Below are 18,735 nucleotides of genomic sequence, written 5' to 3'. Positions count from 1 at the left end.
TGAGCTGAAATGTCTTGTAATATTTTATAATTTGAAAAACAAATACTGTGAATCATCATTAATTATTTCTACATGTTTATATTTATTGTATGTTTTTACTATTACTATTATAATATATACATATTTATTTACAATAACAGTATTATATAGAATTTCTTGTGGTTGTCACCTGGGGTAACTTACAGGATAAATTGCTGTCATGGATATTTGTAGTGTTTATTTAGTACCGACGATGAAATCAGTCGCATCGATGCATAATGAATTTTCAATTTGTGTGGCTCTTCACATGATTAAAGGAAGTTTTACAGGCTGCCAGACAGACTCAAATTGTGAGCTGCAAAACAATACTCTAAAGCTCTGTCCGTCCACACTATCTAAAATATGTGTATGTTGCTCACTGGTGCATATCTTGAGAGGAATTCACAAAAACACTAGGATCACTTGCTTCTTGCACACTAGATGTTGTTACTACATAAGCAAGTAACTGAGTAATATTTATCTAATGACCCAAATGGCTTAACATTTATATCCTCATTTGTGACTATGACTTGCCTTTACTTTAACAATAACATTCAGTCTAACCTACCTAGGTAGTCGGGTACAGAAGAGAGCTCTGCATGTATTTTAACAATAACATTTAGTCTAACCTAGCTAGGTAGTCGGGTACAGAAGAGAGCTCTGCATGTACTTTAGCTGAATGTAATGCCTTGTCATGACGTAACAACTTCAAGTCTCGTGAATTATCATCAAAATACGTTTTCAGTTTCTTGGAATTTAAAATCTCTTTTAACCTAGCCTCCTTGACAGCAACTTTAGTGACAGCCCTCAATGCATCCTGCAGGAACAACAAACATTAAATATTTAAAGGCAGAGTCTTTGTTTTGGATATGCAGACTTATGCTCAAGTAATCTGCACATGTCCACAAACTAATCGACTAATTTTGTCATGAAAAATCTTAAATTATATGTTTTTGCTAAACTGTTTCAAAGGTTAAAGGCTTCATCTACACGTATCCTATTGTGATTTAGTTTGATGATATGGGCATATACATCCTGTTTTTAGTTTGATGTTCCATTGAAATATGTAAACATGACAACCTATCATTACAGTTGTTATAAAAATGTTTTGAGCCAAATATAATAAAACAAAATGTTTAATGCAAAAAGTATACATTTGTAATGAGTATTATATTTGCATAAGTCAATGCGCTGCTAAATCTTGGGAGTTGCCATTTGAGAGTTGTTTTATTTCAGTTTATTTTTTTTACACATCAAACAATTAAGTAACTCATCAGTTATAGGATGGATAAACTATAAACTAAGTCTCATTTGAGCGGAGTAGAAATACAATGTTACAATCTTAGCACTATAATGTAAGGATTGAACCCTGGATCTTAGGATTGGAAGGCAAGCACATTAACCACTAAGGTACAGCTAGACTACATGGTGTTTGATGTCCCCCTCCCTTCACCACCCTGATTAAGAAATAAAATATTTATACTACTCATACTAGAATAAATATGTAACTGGAAAATACCAAAAAGGAAACTTGCCTTATAAATTTGACACAGGTATGTACTAGATTTGACTTTTTTTAGATGATTTCTTCCAGAAGAAAAAAAGTATAAATACTATAGAGAAAATAAAATATATTTTATACTATTATAGAGCTTTTAAATATTCATGAGAATAATTTGAACTTGTGACCTATCAAACAAAAGAGACTGACGATTATATCATATCACGTGATTGTGGAAGACCAAGATGGATACTAAGCGCGGACGGGGTGTGGTTGAGTATCCATAAATCGGCTAAATTATCCAGAAATCGGAAAAATAACTTATTCTATGATGTAAAAAAAAGGAAAAAGGGTAAGTTATTGAACTAGCTAGGCTAACAAATACTCACTGGTATACTGTCCAATAAAACCTTCTTTAGGGCAACAATCCATACTCACATAGCACAGGTAGCGCGCTCCAGGTAGCAGGTAGGCCTAGGTAAAGTTAGGGCCTCATACACTAGGCCTAGTTAGACTACACAGTGGCTGACTAAGGTTAGGCCTACTTCCGGGTTCGTATAAACGTCGGAGATCACGATCAGGTCCACAACAGAAATAAACATGATTTTGCTGGTTCAGAATGAAACTTTTATCGAAATAATATGTTGTTCAATTCAATCATTTCTTTTATTTGATATTTATTACTTTTCCATTTACCTTTTATAAATTATAGGCCTTGTAAGGTGCTGAAACGTTCAGCTTCCCTCTCGTGCGAATGAAAATCATTATTGTCTTGAAGGTTTCTCTTCTTTTCAACATTTCTCCAAATCTGTGCAATAAATTATATTTTTTAGAAATAGGTATGTAATATATTCAAAATTAACATTTTAGTTTTTTTTTATGTAAAAGGGAAAATATTACTTCATTTCTCTTTCTATAGGATATAGAAATATTAATCTTATATTAAATTTATGCAGTTATAGTCCACATATTTTTGTAGCTCATGTTTATTAATACCGTAAACATTTTTTTTCCTTCAAATAATCAATTGAAATGTATCTTAACCATCTGCACACTCCATGTTCTTTAAGTGTCTGTAACATGATCTCTGTGATCTGATTGGTTGAATCTTTTCGGACATAAGATGACTGACAAAATTAAAAGAGTGCTACTATTTCTCAGACGTCGGTAAACTAAACTTTGTGAGGTCATCAGACAATGTACTGTTACTGTAGATATTTATTTCCTGGTCATACTGTTTGTCAGGGAAGAGTGAGAATGTCACTCTTTCCTGGTCAGTCAAGTATTCTATGTGAACAAAACTACCTACTGGGGTCTACTCAAAACTTCAACCTGTATTATAGTTCAGTGCTCGGGAGTAATTAAATACAGATAAATCATTTTTATTTTTTAGAAACCTAAAGGCAGAAGTTTAAGTGAAACACCATCTAAAATGAAGGATAAAAAAAGGTATTTGATGTGCATCTCTATTGTTCTATTCTTTTTTTTTAATTCCATAAGATATAGATTCCATAAACGACGGTTGTAATTCAACAGAAAAAGATTTCCTGCTCAGATCTTTACAGAATAGCACTATAAATGTCGCATTATTAAAAAAAAAAACGTGTAAAGCTACTTGAAAGGCGAATATTTCTATTAATCAACATTTAGGGCAAGAAGTTATTTTTGTGTTTTTTCAACCCAAATTGTGGTCAAGCAAATGAATAGTTGAATATGTGGGGTTTAGTAATTTGCTTGCTACATTAATTTATTTCATCGATTCTGTGTCAAATACACATTTTTAGTCGCGACTCTACAGCTCACTATGTCGGTCGGTCGGTAAACACTAACTTGAGCTCTCGACTGCAGCCATATATATGATAAAACAAGTTTGCATTTTATTTTTTTTCAGATAAAACCATATAATAATTCTGGGTAAAATGGATGACATTGAAAGTAACTTCGAGGACTTAGCATTTCATCTTAGTACACACTACGAGGGAGATAATTACCTGTGGTTGAGATTCCTCCTTTATGATTTCATTCCTGGAAACTATTTAACCCGTCAAGATTTCACAGGGAATAATTTATTTAATAAACTCCAAGAATTTGGTTATATTGGACCTAATAAAGTGGACCTTTTATTAGAAGTTACTCAAGTTTCAGGTTTGAAAGAAGCAAAAGAGCTTGTAATTCAGTATATGAACAATAATAATGTTCACATTACTGGTCAAAAATATTTGTCTTCATTTCGCAAACAACTATTTAAGGCCATAAACCAAAGTGGACCAGAAGACCTGAAAAAGGTTATTGCTTACTATAAACTAGAGCGTTTTAATTTGAAAAATCTTTGGGACGTTGTGTTTAGATTAGAGAGAGACGGTCTTTTAAAAAATGAATCAAGCAGGATTAAGTTTAAACGTCTGCTTGTACAATGTGCACAGGATGAATTGTTATGTATAGGTATGTATTTTTTTTTTTTTTTTACTTTATCAATAAAAAATATATATGTTATCATATTTTACATCCTTCTGCCAAATGTATCAAATCCAGGTAATTTACTGAAAACTGATAATACTGTGAGAATCAGTAACTGGATCTCAAATGAGATACTGTAGAAATAAAACAGGCATGAGTTGCTTTTTAACAATCAAGCAGAGACATTTTTTTTTGTTGCAAGATTGACGTTAATCAGACAAAGTTATCGTAAAATGAATAATTTCAACAATAAAGGTTTTTTTTTTCAGATGAACCTGGAACATCAAAACAGTTCACAGGATCAAGAAATCCACAAAGTAGGTATCATTATCATTAATATATAATCAATAATAAATAAATTATTTTCTACCAAAAAGTGTAAAATGCAAAAAAAAAAACAAAAAAGTTGGGTTAATGTGGAGATTAACAGCCATTTAAATACTGTATATATATTGTGTTTTAATAGATATTACAATGTTTTCTATAATTCTTTTCCAGATAAATCTGGAACGTCGCTACAATCTAAGAGACCAAGAAGTCCACAAGGTATACATTTTATTCATTTATGGTGATGTTGTATACAGTAGCTGAGAACTAAATAATAGTTTATGTAATGCTATGACTTATGGGAATAATGACTTTAATAACGCAATAGACAACTGTGTAAACTTTTATAACTTTTAATGCAGAAACTCCAGAATCAAGATGGCTGTCAAAACCATGTGCACGAATTGTGCGGTGTGGGGGCGCTGTACACATTACGGTTGTGTTCAGGCTTACAATATCATTACATCCCCTTTACTGAAAGATGGAAGACATATGTATCAAAATGTGATCTACTTTTAGACATAATAGATAGCTTGAATAGATGCTGGATATCTTCAGCATGAGTATGAATATGAGAAAACTGAATAAAGACTATTTGTAAAACAAATGTAACTTTTAACTTTGTTTATAACTATCAGTTCAAGAATCAGTGTCTTTGTATCATGTTTATGTATTATTATTAGAGTTATTCGCGAATCTTGCGGGCTTCCTAATATGTCGACTACTTCTTCGTAGGATTGATCCATCGGACATTTCGACGTCATATGATCTCGGTTCAGCGCGTTTGTTTTGAACTGTTCCGGGTTCCCATTTACAATGATTTGCTTCATTCTTATTCACTCTAACGCTTTCCCCCTCTTTTGGGTCTTGCGATTGTTTCGCGTGCTTGTTATAGTAGCGTTTTTGCGTTTCTTGACGATCAGCGAGTGCGTTATCAACTTCGCTATGGCCATCGGCGATTCTTACTGGCATGTTTGATTTGTAAATCCTTTTGTTGAGGATCTCTGCGGGAGATGGTAGTCTACTGTCGATTGGGGTTGATCTGAGTATCAAGAGTGCGCGTTGCGGATCTTCTTTGGACTCGATAGCTTTCTTTAGCGTATTTTTGACAGTTTGTACTTGACGTTCTATGAATCCATTTGATTGACTGTATCTTGGCGATGTTTTGACAAGAGTGATGCACCAATTTTCTGCAAATCGCTCAAACTCCTCGGAGACAAATTGCGGACCGTTGTCACTAACGATTTCGTCTGGGGTACCGTGCTCAGCGAATATTTCTTTTAACACGTTGACGACTGTTTTAGATGTGGTCCCACTGCGTAGATTCTTGACGATTGGGAATTTTGAGTAGTAGTCGCAGATGATGATATAGTTTGAGCCGTTTAGTGCGAACAGGTCTGCTCCTAGTCTTTGCCAAGGTCTAGTAGGTATTTCATGCTGGATTATTGGTTCCTTCTGTTTTCGTCGTGCGTGTTGCTGACAAATTTCGCAGTTTTCAACTTTTGTGCGTATTGCGTCGTTCATGTTCGGCCAAAATACCGCTGTGCGTGCTCGCAATTGGGTTTTTGTGGTGCCACGATGTGCTTCGTGTAGCTTGTCGAGGATGTCCTGTCTTAAGGACTCAGGGATCAGATAACAAGTGCCTTTGAGGATGATTCCATTTGCTACAGAGAGTTCATCGCGATATGACCAATATTTGCGGATATCTTTACAAACTTCCTTTCGCGTCGTTGGCCACCCTTCAATTATAGTGTCGCGCAGCTTTACAAGTTCGTCATTATCGTCTGTCGCTTCGCGGATGGTGCACTCCTTCGCTGCGGAGAAATGTACGTTATCGACCCTTATGTCTAGCTTGATCTCGTCAGCGTCATCTTTGTTTGGCATTCTGGAGAGACCGTCTGCAAGTGGGATCTCTTTCCCTGGTCTGTATTTTATGTTGCAGTTATAGCGTTGGATGCGTAGAAGCATGCGCTGTAGCCTTGGCGGTGAAGCTTTCAGATTTTTCAAACTGATCATTTCCAGCGGCTTATGATCGGATTCAATGATGAATGGCTTTCCGAATACATATGTATGAAATCGCTCACATCCGAAGACGCATGCTAGCATCTCTCGTTCAATATTCGCGTAGCGTCGCTCAGTTGGCGTTAGGCATTTTGAGGCGACCGCGACTGGCTTGCCATCTTGTAGTAGGCAGGCGCCTAGACCGTATGAAGAGGCATCTACCTGAATAACGCTATCTTTGGTTTTGTCAAAATAGTGCAGTTCGTATGAAGCTGTGATTGCGTCCTTTATGCGTTGCATCGCTTGACTATGACTTTGCGTCCACTCGAATATCGCTTCCGATTTAAGTAGGTCTCTGAGTGGTTGGGTTAGGTCGGCTAACCTTGGGACGAATGATCCCATGTATGTAACGATGCCTAGTATAGAGCGGAGTTCAGATATGTTGGTTGGATCGGATAAGTTCGTAATCGCTACAAGTTTCTTGGGGTCTGGTCTGACACCAGTATCGCTGTAGATTTGGCCGAAGAAGCCGATTTGTTTCTGTTTTATCGCGCACTTTTCTGAGTTAAATGTGAGGCCTTCCTCTGCAGCGACTTTCATAAGATTGCGCAGGTTGGCGTCATGACTCGCCTCTGAGTCGCCGTGTACACCGATGTCATCTGCTATGCCAGCAGTACCTGGGCAGCGTTCAAGAATCTGGTCCATTTTTGCTTGGAACACGTCCTGGCTCATTTTCAGCCCGAATGGTAGTCGCTGGAAGCAAAATCTGCCAAAAGGCGAGTTAAATGTGGTAAGCGGTTGCGAGTCTGGGTGCAGTTTGACTGCCCAATAACCATTTTTCGCGTCAAGCTTAGAAAAATGTTTGGAACCTGCGAATTTGTGCGAAGTTTCTTCTAGCGTTGGCGTATGGTGATGCGGACGTTGGATCGCTTTATTCAAGTCTTTGGGGTCGAGGCAAATACGAAGGTGACCGTTAGCTTTGCGTGTGTAGGTGATACTGTTGACCCACTCAGTCGGCTCAGTGACTTTGCGTATTACACCTTCCTTGAGCATTCTGTCGAGCTCTAGCTTTATTTCGTCGTGAATTTGGATTGGGCATTTTCTAGACGAATGGATTACTGGTCTGGTATTAGGATCGAGAACGATCTTGTATTCACCCTTAAAGTTGCCTATTCTATCAAACTGCTTCGGGTAGATTGCTTTCAGTTGGTCTACGGACTCTATGAATGAGTTGCTAACAGTGTCGCATTTAATTGATACTAGATCAAGCCCTCGCAGTGATGGTAGTCCCAATATAACCGGACCATCACATTCAGCAACGTAGAAGTCGGCTTTGTGTTGTACGTTGTTGTGAGTACAATCAATAGTCAGAATACCATGATGCCGGATTTCGCTACTGTTGTATGCAGTGAGCTTCGCGTTTGATTGCTTTAACATGGTGTGCATCCGACGCCTTGGATACATATTACGAAATGTTCTGACAGGAAGAACGTTACCCTGTGCGCCCGTATCTAGCTTGACTTTTAGGGTGGCTGGCGTACCATCGATAAGAGAAATGTTGAGCGTAGCAAACGCTTCATCGGTGCTAAGCGAATTAATATGAATGCTATCAAATTCTAGTACGCTATCTCCTTCTACGGATGTGGCCTGTAATTCTACGCTTTTGTTGTGCTTTTTTTTCTCACAAACTTTTTCCCAGTGGCCTTTCCTCTGGCAAAAGTTGCATATTGCGTTATACGCTGGGCATTTGCCCTTCTGGTGCTTTTGGCCACAGTATCGGCATGGCTTGCCTGTGTGTTGGGGTTTTGGATTGGGTCTAGGTGGCGCCCTCTTATTATGCCGCTTCATGACGTGCACCTGTTTGTCAGGGTTTAACACTGACATGCTGGCCTTTGTTGCCTCATGTGTTCTGGCTGTGTCTATCGCTTTGTCTAGCGTTAAATCGCTGGAAGCTATAAGCTTCTTTTGGACCTCTGTGGAATTTGTCCCAGTGATTAATTGCTCAATGATTCGTTCATCGAATTCTGAGAGATTATTACTTACGTTTTGCCCGTCGTTGCTTGCGACTGCGTGCGTAAATTTGCACTTCTGTGCTTGCAAACGTAGCCTGGCGACGTAATCGTCCACCTTTTCACCTGATGCTTGTTTGAGCCTACCAAACTCGAATCTCGACAATCTGAAATTTGTCTTGGGTGTGAAATGTTTCTCCAACCTTTCGAGTATTGACTTAGGCGTCTGATCATCCTGGTCCATTCCCCATGAATTAAAAATTCTCAGTCCTTCTTGACCTAGCCAAATCAAAATGTAAGTCACCCGTGACGGATCGTCCTTGCATACCTTGGCGAGAGGACCCTTGAACAGCAGCTCGCAATATTGCTTAAAATTTGCGATTTCTGCAGACATGTTGCTAGCCTGGTAATTGATGCTTGGCTTGGTGATCGAATCCATTTGGCTGCCACCATGTAATGCTATGACTTATGGGAATAATGACTTTAATAACGCAATAGACAACTGTGTAAACTTTTATAACTTTTAATGCAGAAACTCCAGAATCAAGATGGCTGTCAAAACCATGTGCACGAATTGTGCGGTGTGGGGGCGCTGTACACATTACGGTTGTGTTCAGGCTTACAATATCATTACAGTTTAGATATAGTATTTTGGTTAATAATTATGTATTGTATTCTAAATATTTATATAGTTAACTTTTATTAAAGTTTTATACCTTTTTAATCCCTATTTCTTGTAAATTGCTTGTAATCTTGTTCTTGTACTTTTTTTTTATATTGTTATTGAAATTTATTTTGATCAAATAGGTGAATGAATTTATTATTATATTTGAAGTGGACAGTGTAAAATTGTAAACATATATTTTTTTTATTTTACAGATGAACCTGGGACATCAAAACAGACGAAAAGATCAAGTACAGAGGGTACGTTTTATTCATTTAGGTGATGTGTAAAATTTTATGTATGCCCAGTTGAAAGTGAATTTTCGGGAGAATGAAAAAATCTTGAAAGATTTACTCTTTTTTATGGTACAGTTCTAAACACAGGCTATTTTGTTTTTTTACAGATCAACCTGAAACATCAAAACAAGAAACGCAACCAAAAAGTCCAGGTATAGTTTACTCATTATAGAGTTGTCAATTGTCAATTCAGCAGCATTTATATTTTCTGAACAATCATAATATGATGTATCAATGGTTGTAGGTTTTGATTTTGAACTTATAGTTAAATTGAATAATTACCCATAAATGATAGGCTGTACTGTATTTTAAAATATGGTAATACTATATTATAGTATACTAGCAATTAGACCTGCCCCAGGGTGGGTTTCAAAATCAGTTTGATACCTCATAACCCCTGAACGCCAGTATCTCCCTATACTCACCAACCTCCACATCTCTTCAATCACACACCAAACTTGGGTACTTTTTAAAAACAAATTCTTTCTTGGACAAATGTCAATTCAACAACTTTAGCTTCATAATGAGAGGGCGATATATAGCTATGATAGGCCTATGGTTTAATTCGTCGCTGGTTTAATTACTTTGTAAACGTGTAAATGAATAGGTGTCATATTGGCTGATAATTGAAATATCTAATGTACAATTCCAATCGTGTTCATTACTCCCAAACGCCAGTATTTCACCCCTCTCCCTCCCAATACACCCCATACTGGGTGATGTGTTTAAGACGTTTCCAGTACAAATTATATTGAGCCATCACTCCCAACCCATAATCCCTCAATGGCAGTTTTCAAATGTAGTTTAAAACATCCATACAGGTTCGGTCATGTTGATAGGCCTACAACCCTACCCCAAACCCCAAACTCCCAAACCCTCCCAGGAATAATACAAAATTTCCTACTACAATTTAGTCAATTTGATAGCCTAATACCCCTCAAGCAAACCCCCCACCATCCCCTCAACTCCCACAATCCCTCAACCCGCACTCCCACCAAACCCCCAGACTTTTTGAAATGTAGTTTTAAAACCTTTTCAGTACAATTGTGGACATTTCGGTACCCCATATATATGATTACGTGCAGAAACAGAAATTTGTATAACGAACAGACATCAAAGGTGGGGCATTTTGGCCCCGAACTTGGATCTAAGATGGCGGATACTGTTCAAATATAGTTTAGAACCTTCCCGGTACAATTGTGGTCATTTTGATACCCCATATGTATAAATGTGTGCAGTAACAAACATTTGTATAACGAACAAACAAACGTACAAACTCTTTCACTTATAATATAGATTAAAACTTATAATGATATAGGCCTATAAATAAGAAAATTATAACAAATAGTTATATTATTTATTTTTGCTATTTTTAATTTCTATTATGTTCCAGTACAAATACAACACAATGCAATACAATACAGTACAGGCGCAGATTTATGCGGGAGATAAACAGGATTTAGCCCACTAAAATTTAATAACCATGTCCTTTTAAAATAAAATAATCACTATTTTTATTTTTCTGCAACCCGATGAAATATTTGGGGGTGGGGGGTGACGCCGCCTAATCTATAATGCTGGATCCGCCCCTGTGTACTTTTTCCCATTGTGCTTTATGTGCTCCACAAATATAGATAGATCGTACTCGTATATAAGCCCACAGGCTTATAGAACATATTACAAGGGAAAGACTAAATGAATAAATATTTAGATAACCTAACTCACATGTAATATTTTAATATTTTAGATGAGAAAATAAGACACTATCTGATAAGCAATCAACAAAAAGTATACCGCACATTCCATCAGTTTACACCACAAATCATGAATTCTGCATTTGAAGTAGATATTGCTGACATGTTCACCGAACTGGAACTACTAAAATCAAACACACAGGAAGGCAATCAACCTATAGAATTGAAAGGTCTTGGAGAAGGAATTACACCTAAATGCAGAGTTCTCATCAGTGGTGAAGGAGGTATTGGTAAAACTACCTTACTAAGGTATTTTGCATATAACTGGGCTACTAAAGATAAATTTGAAATTTTTAAAGGTAAAATACTATTTCTTATCAATATTAGAGAGTTAGAGAAAGGTGACAATATTTTAGATCTTATTCTAAAGGAAATTGAACTTGACGATTTTAGTTCGGAAACAGATTTAGCAGAAGATCCAAAATTGCTGAAGAAATTTATAATGCATCATGATGATGAAATAGTATTGTTTTTAGATGGTTTAGATGAATTAAGATTTCAAAACAAAAGCCCACTACGTCTTTTCAAACGGGAAAGACTAGAGAATAGTTCAGTGATAGTTACTTCTCGTTCAGTAAATATAGATGAATACATTAAGACAAGTAATTTGCATGTGAAAGTAAAAGGATTTGATGAGAAAAATGTAACAAAATATATTAGAAAATATTTTGAACATGTTCAGAAGTCTAAATTGGGAGATGCTCTTGTTAAAAAGATACATTCACATCTGGCATATCGAATGTGCAAAAATCCAATGTTGCTTCTCTCAATTTGTTTCATGTGGGAAGAAGAGCAACATCTCTCAACTGACAAAGCAGATCTATTTAAAGCTTTTTTCCTTTGCATTTTGAATCAGTTTAACAGACAAGATAATGCTTCTAAAATCTTAAAATTTGAAGAAATACCAGAGCAATATCTAACTTCAATGCTTTTGTTAGGAAAGTGTATGTATCAGGGATTAAAGAATAATCAACTTTCATTTAATGAAAACGATTTACATACTATAGCTCTCAGAGATAATGTAGGCAGTACACTTGCTCTAAATCTTGGATTTCTATATAAAGATACACCACATTTAAACAAATCTAGTCTGGCCAAGATTTTTACAGCTCCTCACAAGTTAATTGTAGAATCATTGGTTGGGTTTTACCTATGCAAACTATGTGAAATAGATGGTTTGGAGAATAAGAATATGCTACTTTCATCATTAGGTGATGAAGAATGGGAGAATATAAGAGAAAGTGAACATTTAATTATGGCACGTGAATTTGCAATTGGATTTCTTGGTGTCAATGCTGCAAAGTTTTTGAAACATTGGATCACAAACAGTTTTCCAACATATCGTTCTTTGATTTTGCTTTTGAAACAAGTAGTTAATATTAAGCATTTGGAGGATGTAGAAACTAACCTTATGGGACATATAACAACAACAAAGTTAAACATACAAATTAAAGATATATGTAACTCATTAAGATTGTTTCTCACTCATCATGAACGAAATACAAATGTACATACAGAAAATGTATTATACCTTATGAGAAAAGTTCATGACATACCTTCAGATGACATTGCTGACAACTTGTATAGTGACATGTCATCTGAAGCAAAAGGTAAAGCACTGGCTCACAGTTTGATAGCTGTGTCAAATCAAGCAGTGATTTTGAACTGGATTAATGGAGATTGTGTGGATTATGTAATAGGTGAATGTGAAAAACACAATATGAAATATGACATAAAGATATTTTCTATTCATCATAGAGCAATTGCTGTATATTATTTAGTTCACATTTTAACAAATTCACCACAATTAATATATTTTGATGCACAACGTCCTAACACTATTACAGGTACTGTATTGAATGATGTAGTATTAGGCCTACAATGTTGTAGTAAATCAGTTCTTTCAGGTGAAGTAATACATGCTACAAATAAGCAACCAATTATGTTAAGATTAAACACACTTAATATAAGTGATAATAATCTCAGTCAAATTGATGGTGCTTTACTGGCATCTTTAATCTGTATGAATAAAGATAGTTCAGGTAGGCTTAGTTTGTATGAACTTGATATGCATAATTGCAATTTATCAGGTGAGATAATGAATAATATGGTCACAGAGTGTTCTAGTAGAAACGTTACCTTGAGGTTATATAACCTGAATATAAGTGATAATAATCTCAGTCAAATTGATGGTGCTTTACTGGCATCTTTAATCTGCATGAATAATGATAGTTCAGGTAGGCTTGGTTTGTATAAACTTAACATGCATAATTGCAATTTATCAGGTGAGGTGATGAATAATATGGTCACAGAGTGTTCTAGTAGAAACGTTACCTTGAGGTTATATAACCTGGATATAAGTGATAATAATCTCAGTCAAATTGATGGTGCTTTACTGGCATCTTTTTTCTGTATGAATAAAGGTAGTTCAGGTATGCTTGGTTTGGATGAACTTAATATGCATAATTGCAATTTATCAGGTGAGGTGATGAATAATATGATCACAGAGTGTTCTAGTAGAAACGTTACCTTGAGGTTAAATGATCTGGATATAAGTGATAATAACCTCAGTCAAATTGATGGTGCTTTACTGGCATCTTTAATCTGTTTGAATAAAGATAGTTCAAATAGGATTGATTGCACTCGACTTAATATGCATAATTGCAATTTATCAGGTGAGATAATGAATAATATGATCACAGAGTGTTCTAGTAGAAAAGCTACCTTGAGCTTAAATAACCTGGATTTAAGTGATAATAATCTTAGTCAAATTGATGGTGCTGTACTGGCATCTTTAATCTGTATGATAAAAGGTAGCACAGGTATGTTTGATGTGGATAAACTCAATATGCATAATTGCAATTTATCAGGTGAGATAATGAATAATATGATCACAGAGTGTTCTAGTAGAAAAGCTACCTTGAGGTTGAATAACCTGAATTTAAGTGATAATAACCTCAGTCAAATTGATGGTGCTTTACTGGCATCTTTATTCTGTATGATAAAAGATAGCAGAGTTTTGTTTTATTTGGATCAATTCAATATGCATAATTGCAATTTATCAGGTGAGATAATGAATAATATGATCACAGAGTGTTCTAGTAGAAAAGTTACTTTGAGGTTAATTAACCTGGAATTAAGTGATAATAATTTCAGTCAAATTGATGGTGCTTTACTGGCATCTTTAATCTGTATGGTAAAAGATAGCACAGGTATGTTTTATTTGGATCAATTCAATATGCATAGTTGCAATTTATCAGGTGAGATAATGAATAATATGATCACAGAGTGTTCTAGTAGAAAAGCTACCTTGACGTTAAATAACCTGGATATAAGTGATAATAACCTCAGTCAAATTGATGGTGCTTTACTGGCATCTTTAATCTGTATGAATAAAGATAGTTTAGGTGGGCTTGTGTTGACTAAACTTAATATGCATAATTGCAATTTATCAGGTGAGATAATGAATAATATGGTCACAGAGTGTTCTAGTAGAAACGTTACCTTGAGGTTAAATAACCTGAATATAAGTGATAATAATCTCAGTCAAATTGATGGTGCTTTACTGGCATCTTTAATCTGTATGAATAAAGATAGTTCAAGTAGGCTTGGTTTGTATGAACTTAATATGCATAATTGCAATTTATCAGGTGAGATAATGAATAATATGGTCACAGAGTGTTCTAGTAGAAACGTTACCTTGAGGTTATATAACCTGAATATAAGTGATAATAATCTCAGTCAAATTGATGGTGCTTTACTGGCATCTTTAATCTGTATGAATAAAGATAGTTCAAGTAGGCTTGGTTTGCATACACTTAATATGCATAATTGCAATTTATCAGGTGAGATAATGAATAATATGGTCACAGAGTGTTCTAGTAGAAGAGTTACCTTGAGATTAGCTTTACTAGATATAAGTGATAATAATCTCAGTCAAATTGATGGTGCTTTACTGGCATCTTTAATCTGTATGAATAAAGATAGTTTAGGTGGGCTTGTGTTGACTGAACTTAATATGCATAATTGCAATTTATCAGGCGAGATAATGAATAATATGATCACAGAGTGTTCTAGTAGAAGAGCTACCTTGCAATTATATAAACTGGATATAAGTGATAATAATCTCAGTCAAATTGATGGTGCTGTACTGACATCTTTAATCTGTATGAATAAACATCGTTCAGGTATGCTTGGTTTGCATGAACTTAATATGCATAATTGCAATTTATCAGGTGAGATAATGAATAATATGATCACAGAGTGTTCTAGTAGAAACGTTACCTTGAGGTTATATAACCTGAATATAAGTGATAATAATCTCAGTCAAATTGATGGTGCTGTACTGGCATCTTTAATCTGTATGAATAAAGATAGTTTAAGTGGGCTTGTGTTGACTGAACTTAATATACATAATTGCAATTTATCAGGTGAGATAATGAATAATATGATCACAGAGTGTTCTAGTAGAAAAGTTACCTTGAGATTAGATAACCTGGATATAAGTGATAATAATCTCAGTCAAATTGATGGTGCTGTACTGGCATCTTTAATCTGTATGAAGGAAAATAGTTTAGGTATGCTTGGTGTGACTCAACTTAAAATGCATAATTGCAATTTATCAGGTGAGATAATGAATAATATGACGTTTCAGCCCACAAAGTGGGATGTTTCGGCCCAAAAGTGGGCCGAATCGTCCCACCAAAAGTGGGCCGAATAGTCCCGGGCCGAATCGTCTCAGGGCCGAATCGTCCCTGAACCATAATATGATCACAGAGTGTTCTAGGAGAACAGCTACCTTGAGATTATATAACCTGGATATAAATGATAATAATCCCAGTCAAATTGATGGTGCTTTACTAGCATCTTTTATGTGTATGATGGTAGTGGTATGCTTGGTTTGCTTCAACTTAATATGCAAAATTGCAATTTATCAGGTAAGGTGATGAATATGATAAAAAGTCTAAATAGAAGAGCAGTGATAACGTGATATCTATATTTACTGACATATACATATTTTCAAATCGCTTTGTGTGATAAATTGTATGTAACTTAGAGAGTGATATGTAAGAATAGAAAATTAGGAATTATGTATCCCAAGGGCAAATCATTAAAATGTATCAGTAAATGGTAAATACAAATATTGCACTATGCACATTTTGGTTTGCATATAAATAATCGTTTGTTGTACAACTTGATATCCAAATCATTGTAGTTTCTAGCTCAACTTGCATATTTTACATCTAGAAAATTACTGTAAGCATAAATATAGTAGTAGAATCCCAACAAAAAATCCCTTTAAAGCCTGGTTCCCATAAAATCACTACACCGTGTCGCCGACTGCTGTCGCCGACAGAGCGTATCGAAGAATTTATCAGGGATCTAGTACGCGAGCACTAAATATTCTTTGGTACACGCGTATACGATTCATCGCCGGCAAAGTTGAACATGGTTGAACTTTGCCAATTTGTCTACGATGAATCGGGGAGACCTCACCGATGCGCATCGGCGACATCTGCACGTGTAGCGATTTCAATGGAAACGGTGTAGCGATTTTATGGAAACCAGGCTTAATAGGGGTGCCCCTTGGGTTGGCTCCTCTTTCATTTAACCAGAAAGTGTTCCTTTAACATAGATGTCCCATAGGCGTTCTACCAGATATCATCTTATTTAATGTTATCTTAATTAATGTTATTTTAATGAAGACTAATTGGTTAAAAATATAAATTATGTATATTGTTCAAATCATCAGAATTCATGTGTACTTTAGCTACTAATTTGCATTAATATTTCATTATAATTTCTGTGACTTATTTATATCTTATATATATATATTGATATACAGTAACACCATAGCATGTAAACAAAGCATTTTATTCTCATTTTTTAGTTCATTCTATTATTGAAAACAAGTACTAATGAGTTCATTTCATTTTTAGTTATGTTTTACCTGCTGAAATGATTTGGATAATGTTATGATAATTTTATATGGATTAAACACTACCAATATTTATGTATGTATGCAATTTAGTAAGGTATTAATGTTTGTGTTAATAATAACAATGGTGTACATAAATGCAATTATTATTATTATTGATATGTAAATACAATATTATTATCTGTATGTCAATATTATAATTTGTGATTAAAGAGTAAAAAAAAGTAAAATATGTATAGTGTTATGTTTGAATGTAGTAAACCTAATAACAAAAAGCAACATGATTGAATCAGTGTTGTCTGCATAATTGGTATGGGAATGCTATAGCAGAAGTGCATAAATCATTAACACCATCTGAGAAGAGAATTACTCTGGGTTGTCACCTGGAGTACCTTACATCATTAACACCATCTGAGAGGAGAATTACTCTGGGTTGTCACCTGAAGTACCTTACATTATTAACACCATCTGAGAGGAGAATTACTCTGGGTTGTCACCTGAAGTACCTTACATCATTAACACCATCTGAGAGGAGAATCAATCTGGGTTGTCACCTGGAGTACCTTACATTATTAACACCATCTGAGAGAAGAATCACTCTGGGTTGTCACCTGGAGTACCTTACATCATTAACACCATCTAAGAGGAGAATCACTCTGGGTTGTCACCTGAAGTACCTTACATTATTAACACCATCTGAGAGGAGAATTACTCTTGGTTGTCACCTGGAGTACCTTATATCATTAACACCATCTGAGAGTAGAATTACTCTGAGTTGTCACCTGAAGTACCTTACATTATTAACACCATCTGAGAGGAGAATTACTCTGGGTTGTCACCTGGAGTACCTTATATCATTACCACCATCTGAGAGGAGAATTACTCTGGGTTGTCACCTGAAGTACCTTACATCATTAACACCATCTGAGAGGAGAATTACTTAATGAAGTTAGCCACAAGGGCACAAGAGTTGATAAAGCAAGTTGAGTAAAATCCAGTCCCACCCAATTTCACTTATATTCTGAGTTTCCTGGACTCTACATTCTCACTCCTGAGGATGAATTCAATCCCTAAAAATAGAAATTATGTAATGCGTATAGCACTACCATTTATAGATGTTCTACAGGGAGTGACATTTTGGCCTAAGAATTGGCCTCCTACTCTATGTATAACAATACTTCCAAAGTTAAAGCTTACGTTACTTTGCTGCGGCCAAAGATCGATGATTCTAGGCAAAATATACACTGTAAAGAAAAACTCTACAGAATGTTATACTCAACAAATTAGCAGTACTAATTAAATTTTGGGTTATCTTGAAAAATCTTTAATAAATGTATCTGTAATGTCAGTAATTTATGTTTATCACTTTGTATGTATTTTTTATAATGTCGATTTTCCTCGAATTCAAATCAAATGTATGTATATAGTGTATAAACAAATAAATTACAACACAACTAGTAGATGATTTTGTTTTTTGTTTGTTGTCATTGTTACACATAAAACATACATTGTTTATACAAACACAATCAGGTATCTGAAATCTGTTCATCTTGGCCTCTCAAAATTAATAATAATATTAATTAGTAATTAGGAAACATTTCAATAAAAAACAACTGTATCCTAATCAATTCATCCATTACTTATCCATCCATCCATCCATTTTAGTCATCCATCCAGTGAGTTTGAGTTCTACTGAAACATGTGTTGATGTTTATATCATTTTTTTTCATTTCAAAGCAACCTAGGATTCAATATGATTAGATTAAAATA

General features: G+C 35.1%; 1 protein-coding gene across 1 annotated transcript; it reads left to right on the top strand.

Annotated features, from left to right (window-relative positions):
* Positions 1–1,759: 1,759 nt before the first annotated feature.
* On the top strand, positions 1,760–17,173 carry LOC144838404 (uncharacterized). Its single transcript, XM_078693743.1, has 9 exons — positions 1,760–1,871; positions 2,913–2,968; positions 3,411–3,961; positions 4,246–4,293; positions 4,475–4,522; positions 9,193–9,237; positions 9,381–9,425; positions 11,021–12,727; positions 13,313–17,173. The coding sequence occupies exons 3-9, from the start codon at positions 3,439–3,441 to the stop codon at positions 15,745–15,747; spliced, it is 4,851 nt and encodes a 1,616-aa protein (XP_078549869.1). The 5' UTR covers positions 1,760–1,871; positions 2,913–2,968; positions 3,411–3,438; the 3' UTR covers positions 15,748–17,173.
* Positions 17,174–18,735: the final 1,562 nt, after the last annotated feature.

Source organism: Antedon bifida, chromosome 3 (genome assembly GCF_963402885.1).
Source record: "Antedon bifida chromosome 3, ecAntBifi1.1, whole genome shotgun sequence".
NCBI classification, from domain to species: Eukaryota; Metazoa; Echinodermata; class Crinoidea; order Comatulida; family Antedonidae; genus Antedon; species Antedon bifida.
The sequence above is the reverse complement of the archived record's forward strand: the minus strand, read 5'-3'. Positions and strand labels throughout refer to the sequence as shown.